The sequence below is a fragment of the Bos javanicus genome, chromosome 28, assembly GCF_032452875.1.
Source record: "Bos javanicus breed banteng chromosome 28, ARS-OSU_banteng_1.0, whole genome shotgun sequence".
Classification (NCBI taxonomy): domain Eukaryota; kingdom Metazoa; phylum Chordata; class Mammalia; order Artiodactyla; family Bovidae; genus Bos; species Bos javanicus.
This window is the reverse complement of record NC_083895.1, coordinates 19666936-19676210: the sequence shown is the minus strand read 5'-3', so window position 1 is coordinate 19676210 and position 9275 is coordinate 19666936. Positions and strand designations below refer to the sequence as shown.

General features: G+C 39.7%; 1 protein-coding gene across 1 annotated transcript; it reads left to right on the top strand.

The window, feature by feature from the left end:
* The first annotated feature begins 7451 nt into the window (after nt 1–7451).
* On the top strand, nt 7452–7936 carry LOC133240383 (DET1- and DDB1-associated protein 1-like). The gene has a single exon (XM_061405086.1). It carries the CDS (start codon nt 7467–7469, stop codon nt 7821–7823), a length of 357 nt encoding a protein of 118 aa, XP_061261070.1. The 5' UTR covers nt 7452–7466; the 3' UTR covers nt 7824–7936.
* Nucleotides 7937–9275: the final 1339 nt, after the last annotated feature.

The following is a 9275-nucleotide window of genomic DNA, read 5'->3' as shown; positions in this document are numbered from 1 at the left end:
TTAATATCAAAATGAGAAATTAATATCAAAGATACTTTAAAAACCACAGGTATTTAGAAATTAAGTGTCCACTTTTAAATGATGGGTGTATCTAAGAAGCTATAGATACACCCTTATAGAATATTTCAGTTGGAGTTTCAATATAAAATTCTCAAAAATAAATAGAATGAATATAGAGAAAAGTAGAAGGATATAGTAGACCTGAAAATCAGAAAATATTTGTAACAACAAAAATAAAATTTACCAGAATTTATTGGATGAGCAGCTGCAGCTGCTCAATGCAGTTAAATACAATGTGGAATCTTGAATAAGGAAGGTATGAAAACAAATAATGGATACTAGCATAAAATTTTGTGAAATTTGAACAAAATCTGTAATTTAGTTAATAATACTATATCACATGTTAATTTCCTGTTTCGTTTTGTTTTGTTTTGTTTTACAACATAGCATTTCTTTATATTCTCGGAATTGGATTAGATGTTTCCAGCCTCATTCAATTTTTTTTTTAAATCATGAAGATAATAAACTTTCTAGTCTTTTAGCAGTAATAATAGACGTAAAATACATGGAACTATATCAAAGTTTTGAGTAAATATAAATTAGAAATCTGGCATTCTATTCATACTAAGTACAACAAGTGGAATCAATATGTCATAAATTTTTTTAGCCAGGCAAAAATTCACAAGTTTTCTAAAATATATATATTATACATACCATTTATATATATGTATGTATGCAAAAGCTTTTCTACTATGCTTGATACAGGCTTGAGAAAGAACAACAGCAAAAAAAAAAAAAAAGAGAAATTGGAAAACATAAGCTAAATGAAACGGTAAAACAATATGAAATAGAAAAAGTAAAACAAACTAGATAAAAGTAAAAAACCATCATATAGTCCAGTTGTTTTTAAACATGGATGCTCATTAGAAACAAATCTAGAGCTTTGGAGAATAAAAGCAATACTTGGGCATTTGTATTTTTCAAAAATTCCAAAATAATTCTGATATGCATCTGGATTTTAAAAAATGATTACAGTTTTTTCCACGAAATCGTAGTTTTAGTGATATAGAATTCTGTTATTTTCTCTTGACTGTTAATACAATGTTCAGTTCAGTTCAGTTCAGTCGCTCAGTTGTGTCCGACTCTTTGCGACCCCATGAATCGCAGCACGCCAGGCCTCCCTGTCCATCACCAACTCCCAGAGTTCACTCAAACTCACGTCCATCAAGTTGGTGATGCCATCGAACCATCTCATCCTCTGTCGTCCCCTTCTTCTCCTGCCCCCCAATCCCTCGCAGCATCAGAGTCTTTTTCAATGAGTCAACTCTTCGCATGAGGTGGCCAAAGCACTGGAGTTTCACCTTTAGCATCATTCCTTCCAAAGAAGACCCAGGGCTGATCCCCTTCAGAATGGACTGGTTGGATCTCCATGCAGTCCAAGGGACTCTCAAGAGTCTTTTCCAACACCACAGTTCAAAAGCATCAATTCTTCGGCGCTCAGCCTTCTTCACAGCCCAACTCTTACATCCATATGACATGACCACTGGAAAAACCATAGCCTTGACTAGACGGACCTTTGTTGGCAAAGTAATGTCTCTGCTTTTGAATATGCTATCTAGGTTGGTCATAACTTTCCTTCCAAGGAGTAAGCGTCTTTTAATTTCATGGCTGCAGTCACCATCTGCAATGATTTTGGAGCCCAAAAAATAAAGTCTGACACTGTTTCCACTGTTTTCCCATCTATCTGCCATGAAGTGATGGGACCAGATGCCATGATCTTAGTTTTCTGAATGTTGAGCTTTAAGCCAACCTTTTCACTCTCCACTTTCACTTTCATCAAGAGGATTTTTAGTTCCTCTTCATTTTCTGCCATAAGGGTGGTAACATCTGCATATCTGAGGTTATTGATATTTCTCCTGGCAATCTTGATTCCAGCTTCTGCTTCTTCCAGCCAGCGTTTCTCATGATGTACTCTGCATATAAGTTAAATAAGCAGGGTGACAATATACAGCCTTGACGTACTCCTTTTCCTATTTGGAACCAGTCTGTTGTTCCATGTCCAGTTCTAACTGTTGCTTCCTGACCTGCATATAGGTTTCTCAAGAGGCAGGTCAGGTGGTCTGGTATTCCCATCTCTTTCAGGATTTTCCACAGTTGATTGTGATCCACACAGTCAAAGGCTTTGGCATAGTCAATAAAGCAGAAATAGATGTTTTTCTGGAACTCTCTTGCTTTTTCCATGATCCAGCGGATGTTGGCAATTTGATCTCTGGTTCCTCTGCCTTTTCTAAAAGTGAATAATATTTGTATAATCACAATAGTAAAAGATGTTTATTAGTTTTTACACCAATAGCCAGACAAAAATAAAAGATAATTACAATTGCAAGCCATAATGGAAACATGATTAACTTAATATAAAATAATTACATACAATTTAGGTGATTAGATAGAGTGATGTGGTAAATGGAAGTCCATACATGCATGTGTGTTTTCATCTGCCCAGCCTGTCTATAGATCTTTTGGTTGATGCATTTAATCCATTTATACTTAAGGAATTGTTTATATGTATGATTCTCTTATCATTTTCTTAATTGTCTTCGGTTTATTCTGTGTGGGTCTTTCCCTTCTTTTGTGGTTCCTGCCTGAAGAAGTTCCTTTGGCATTTGTTGAAAAGCTGGTTTGGTGGTGCTGAATTCTCTTAACTTTTGCTTGTCTGGAAGGCTTTTAATTTGTCCATCAAATCTTAACAAGAGTCTTGCTGGGTAAAGTATTCTTGGTTGTAGGTTCTTCGCTTTCATCACTTTAAATATATTGTAATTCACCTTTCTTTAAATTAGAAATCTGTATGAGTTTCAGTGGGTTCTCTGCTTAGGATACCACAAAACTCATATCAAGGTGTCAGCCAGGCTGGACTGTAATCTAGATGCTCTTGGGAAAATCTGCTTCCAGTCTTTTTCAGATTGTCATCAGAATTCCATTCCTCATGCTTGTTAATTGGCCAGGGGTCACTCTCCATTCCCTATATGTGGACCCTCAGTCTTCAAAGTCAGCAGTAGCTCATTAAACCTGACACATCCAAATTCTCCTTCAGGAGGACTTGAATCTCTCTGTCCAATCAGCTAGAGAAAGTTGCTTTTTAAGGGCTCATGTAGTTAGATATAGCACATCAGGATAATCTCTCTTTTGATTAATTCAAGGTCTACTGATTAGTAAGCTTAATCACATTTGGAAAAATCTCTTGACTATGATATAGTCATGGGCATGATGTCATATTAATAGGGCAGGAAATCTTGGAAGCCATTTTAAAATTCTACCTACCCCAAGCTAGATTTTTCAAGGGCAGGGAGCATGTCTTATTTGACTTTTAACCCTGTCATGATAATAATGAGGGAGAATGATTATGTATTTATTATGTGTAAAGTATTATGCTAAGCATGTGACTTAACTCATTTAATCCTTAAATAGTTCTCATAGTGACCCCACTAAACAAATGTAATGTAGAAGACTTGCCCTAGGATAATTGTGATTATTAAATAAGATAATGCATGTAACGCATAGCCCAGGGCCTGGCATATGTTCTTCCATTGTTTTTATAACTTGACACGTAGCATGTAACAAATATAGGAATATATAGGAAATATAGGAACAAAAAAGAGGAATGAGAAGAAAGAGCTGGTACTTGTGTGTGTGATATGTGTACATACATACAGATGTATCATTTTAAAAGAAAGGATAACTCCTGCCTCATTTTCACTTTATGCTTGATGAGCGCATACTGGAATTACAGTGCATGACAATTTATTTGTCGTGTTGTTTAGTTGCTAAGTCATGTCCAACTCTTTCGACCCCAGGGACTGTAGCCCACCAGGCTCCTCTGTCCATGGGATTTCCCAGGCAAAAATACTAAAATGGGTTGCCAATTGAACCTCTGACTCCTGCATTCCAGGAAGATTCTTTACTGCTGACCCACGAGGGAAACCCATGAACAAAAATTTAAAAGATACTTAACATATGTCCATATTCTTATTGTCCTTCTAATAAAACTCGGAGTTTATAAAATTAAAAAAATACATATTCTTGAGAAGTGCACAGTTTAGTTGGTGGAATCAACTATAAGAGACTATTGGTATGGCTTACTGCTTAAATTTGCCTGCCTCATATATATACATAACCAGTCTTCCCAGGTGGCTCAGTGGTAAAGAATCCACTTACCAATGTAGGACACACAGATTTGATCCTTGGGTCGGGAAGATCCCCTGGAGAAGGAAATGGCAACCCATTCCAGTATTCTTGCCTTAAAAATTCCATTGACAGGATCCGGCAGGCTACAGTCCATGGGTTCGCAAAGAGTCAGGCGTGACTGAGTGACTGAGCACGAGTATATATAATAAATATATCTGTATACAGACACTTATAACAGTTTCTACCTACCATCAACGAACTTAACAAATCAGTTGAAAAGATTAAAACATAAAACAATGATGGGTACTATAAAAGAACAATCACAATAATAAGATTATGCATCTGATTTTAAGTGCTGTGAGAGATCCACAGGGAGTATGACAACTTGTACATAGCAATTTTTCAACAAGTGCAGAAGGCCTTTGTATCTTTTTACTACTAAAATGATGAATTAAGCAGTGTACAATTACATACTATGAATATCTTTGATGTCAGAATATATCACAAAAAGATTTTTCAAATCTAGGAGAAATAAGTAGAAGTCAATTTATTCAACAGGCTATAGGAGTTTAATTTTATACCATTCAAATTTAAAGATGAGTTGTCATGGATGTTTGTAGAAAGGAATTATTGGATAGGGCGGTTAACCTACTGTTAAGGCAAGAATCAACAAGCAGATTGGTACGGCTGAAGGAAAAATGGAAGTAGGGAAAGGTTACCATCTGCTGGACCATGAGCAAGGCGCTAATGCCAGCTCAAGAAAATAAGTCAAACTAAGTAGGACTCTTGGACACTCATGGGCAAGTCTGGGTCAGTCTCTTGTGGGGTCACTGCTCCCTTCTCCTGAGTCCTGGTGTTCACAGGGTTTTGTTTGTACCCTCCAAGAGTCTGTTTCCCCAGTCCTGTGTAAGTTCTAGTGGCTCTATGATGGGGTTAATGTCGACCTCCTCCAAGAGGGCTTATGCCATATGCCATACCCAGGTTGCTCCCAGAGCACCTGTCCCTTCGGCAAGCCACTGCTGACCCGTACCTCCACAGGAAACAAACACTCAAAGGCAGGTCTGGCTCAGTCTCGAGGTTCTCCTGGTGTGCACCTGGAATGTTAGGTCCATGAATGAAGGCAAGTTGGAAGTGGTCAAACAGGAGGTGGCAAGAGTGAACATCGACATTTTAGGAATCTGAAGTAAAATGGAAGGGAATGGGTGAATTTCATTCAGATGACCATTATATCTACTACTGTGAGCAAGAATCCCTTAGAAGAAATGGAATAACCATCATAGTCAACAAAAGAGTCCATAATGCAGTACTTTGGTGCAATCTCAAAAATGACAGGATGATCTCTGTTTGTTTCCAAGGCAAACCATTCAATATCACAGTAATAAAAGTCTGTGCCCCAACCAGTAATGCTGAAGAAGCTGAAGTTGAATGGTTCTGTGAAGACCAACAACCTTCTAGAACTAACACTCTCAAAAGACATCCTTTTCATTATAGAGGACTGGAATGCAAAAGTAGGACATCAAGAGATACCTGGAGTAAAATAGGCAAATTTGGCCTTGGAGTACAAAATGAAGCAGGGCAAAGGCTAATGGAGTTTTGCCAAGAGAACACACTGGTCATACTAAACACCTTCTTCCAACAACACTAGAGAATACTCTACACATGGACATCACCAGATGGTCAATACTGTAATCAGATTGAATATGTACTTTGCAGCCAAAGATGGAGAAGCTCTATACAGTCAGTAAAAACAAGACCAGGAGCTGACTGTGGCTCAGAACATGAATTCCTTGTTACCAAATTCAGACTTAAATTGAAGGAAGTAGGGAAAACCACTAGACCATCAGGTATGACCTAAATCAAATCCCTTGCGATTATACAGTGGAAGTGACAAATAGGTTCAAGGGATTAGATCTAACAGAGTGCCTGAAGAACTATGGATGGAGGTTCATGACTTTGTACAGGCAGTGAACAAAACCATCGCCAAGAAAAAGAAAAGCAAAAAAGGCAAAATGGCTGTCTGAGGAGCCCTTACAACTAGCTGTGAAAAGAGAAGTGAAAGGCAAAGGAGAAAAGGAAAGATACACTCATTAGAATGCAGAATTCCAAAGAATAGCAAGGAGAGATAAGAAAGCCTTCCTCAGCGACCAGTGCAAAGAAATAGAGGAAAACAATAGAAAGGGAAAGACTAGAGATCTCTTCAAGAAAATTAGAGATACCAAGGGAACATTTCATGCAAAAATGGGTTCAATAAAGGACAGAAATGGTATAGACCTAACAGAAGCAGAAGATATTAAGAAGAGGTGGCAAGAATACACAGAAGAGCTGTACAATAAACATCTTCACTACCCAGATAACCACAATGGTGTGATCACTGACCTAGAGCCAGACATCCTGGAATATGAAGTCAAGTGGGGCTTAGGAAGCATCACTACAAACAAAGCTAGTGGAGGTGATGGAATTCCAGTTGAGCTATTTCAAATCCTAAAAGATGATGCTGTGAAAGTGCTGCACTCAATATGCCAGCAAATTTGGAAAACTCAGCAGTGGCCACAGGACTGGAAAAGGTCAGTTTTCATTCCAATCCCAAAGAAAGGCAATGCCAAAAAATGCTCAAACTACTGCACAATTGCACTCATCTCACACGCTAGCAAAGTAATGCTCAAAATCCTTCAAGTTAGGCTTCAACAGTACATGAATTGAGAATTTCCAGATGTTCCAGCTGGATTTAGTAAAGGCAGAGGAACCAGAGATGAAATTGCCAACATCCCTTGGGTTATAGAAAAAGCAAGAGAGTTCCAGAAAAAACATCTGCTTTATTGACTACTCCAAAGCCTTTGACTGTGGATTACAGAAAACTGTGGAAAATTCTTAGAAATGGGAATGCCATACCACCTTACCTACCTTCTGAGAAATCTGTAATCAGGACAGGAAGCAACAGTTAGAACCGGACATGAAACAACAGACTGGTTTCTTATTAGGAAAGGAGTACTTCAAGGCTGTATATTGTCACCCTGCTTATTTAACTTGCATGCAGAGCACATCATGAGAAATACTGGGCTGGAAGAAGCACAAGCTGGAATCAAGATTGCCAGGAGAAATATAAATAACCTCAGATATGCAGATGACACCACCCTTATGGTAGAAAGCAAAGAAGAACTAAAGAGCCTTTTGATGAAAGTGAAAGATGAAAGTGAAAGTGAAAAAGTTGGCTTAAAACTCAACATTCATAAAATTAAGATCATGGCATCTGTCCCATCAATTCACGGCAAATAGATGGAGAAACAATGGAAACTCGGAGAGACTTTATTTTGGGGGGCTCCAAAATCACTGCAGATGGTGATTGCAACCATGAAATTAAAAAACTTGCTCCAAGCAATTTTAGTAGATTTCATGCCGACTCTGTGTGCAAAGCCTCGAACCGACGTCCCTCAGTCTACCTGCCCACTAGGGAGTACCCGTCTGAACAGATCATCGTGACAGAGAAAACAAACATTCTTTTGCGCTACCTACATCAGCAATGGGACAAAAAGAATGCCGCCAAGAAGAGAGACCAGGAGCAAGTGGAGCTAGAGGGCGAGAGCTCGGCGCCGCCCCGCAAGGTCGCGCGGACCGACAGCCCGGACATGCATGAGGACACTTAAGACTCACGCCCCCCTCAGGCGCCTCCCATCTTGTCTGCTCCTTGCCCACCTGCCTTGTGTAAGCGACCCCGCCCCACCCCTTCGCCGGCCCGCCCATACCCCTTCCACACCACTTCCAACCTCATAGGAGCCAATGTATTTATTTTCCTTGAGTTTTTATTTATGCTGTAAAACGCACCAAGCGATGGTTACAGGGGACGCCAGACCCAGTAGTGTGATGTTGGTAGACGCTTTAAAACAAAAACAAAAACGTTGTTACTCACCTCCCCCTGTCCCTTCCCCTTCCTCCTCTTGCCCCCCAGTTCTCCTCTGGAAAACTGGAGCGTGTCTACAAGGGTCCAGAGCCGGGACCCCGCTGCGGCCGGCCGGCAAGGGTGGGGGCCCTTCTTCCAGCGCCCACCTCCCGGTCCGGGCCTTAAAGACTTTGCCTTGTCTCGAGTTCCACCGGGACCTATTCTGTGCCCAGACCTTGCTCTGAGCTCGAGTAAGGGGGAGAAGTCAGCCCTTCTGGATCTTTCTGTTAAGTCATTTTATCATGGACTAGTGCGTGCTCCGTGTCCACCCCAATAAAAGGATCTTTCCTACCCGAAAAAAAAAAAAAAAGAAAAGCAGAGACATTACTTTGCCAACAAAGGTCTGTCTGGTCAAAGCTATGGTTTTTCCAGTAGTCGTATATGGATGTGAGAGTTGGACTATAAAGAATTCTGAGCACCGAAGAGCTGATGCTTTTGAACTGTGGTGTTGGAGAAGACTCAAGAGTTGCTTGGACTGCAAGGAGATCCAACTAGTCCATCCTAAAGGAAATTAGTCCTGAATATTCACTGGAAGGACTGATGCTGAAGCTGAAACTCCAATGCTTTGGCCACCTGATGTGAAGAACTGACTCATTTGAAAAGACCCTGATGCTGGGAAAGTACCACAGTTGGCAGATTTAGTGGAAAGACCACTTAGTTTATGAATTGGGGAACTGGATTCTAGTCCTTGGAAAAAATCACTAGCCATGTTGTCTTGAGCTATTATTTACCTTTTCAATGTGTTTATCAGTAGAACCGCTAAAATGGTGTTTGTCTCCAACAAATCTAGAGAGCAGTAGGTTCCTGAGTTCATGCCTTTAGAGACTGCAGTCTGTAGGGGTGATGCCAAGTGTTTCTCCTCCTCCTAATTCAGCTGGAACAGCTCTAAGTTGATCTGTTTTGTGATTAAACCCCGTGAGCTAGTATTATAAAAGCCATCATTTTACAGATGAGATTTGAGGGACAGAACAATTCAGTAACTTGCCCACGATCTCATGGTTTATGAGACAGGATTTGAAAGTAATCAGTAATGATCCAAAGTGAGTGATCAACTTCATTGTACTATAGCCTCTAATAAAGGTGAAATAGCAAAAAAAAAAAAAAAAAAGCATTGAGAGGAAGTTTTGCCATACTAACCTCTAAACTCTTTTTCCCTAGT

Bases quoted from the DNA above. Each gene is read 5' to 3' on its own strand.
- LOC133240383 (XM_061405086.1), top strand. From the start codon at position 7,467: ATGGAAACTCGGAGAGACTTTATTTTGGGGGGCTCCAAAATCACTGCA.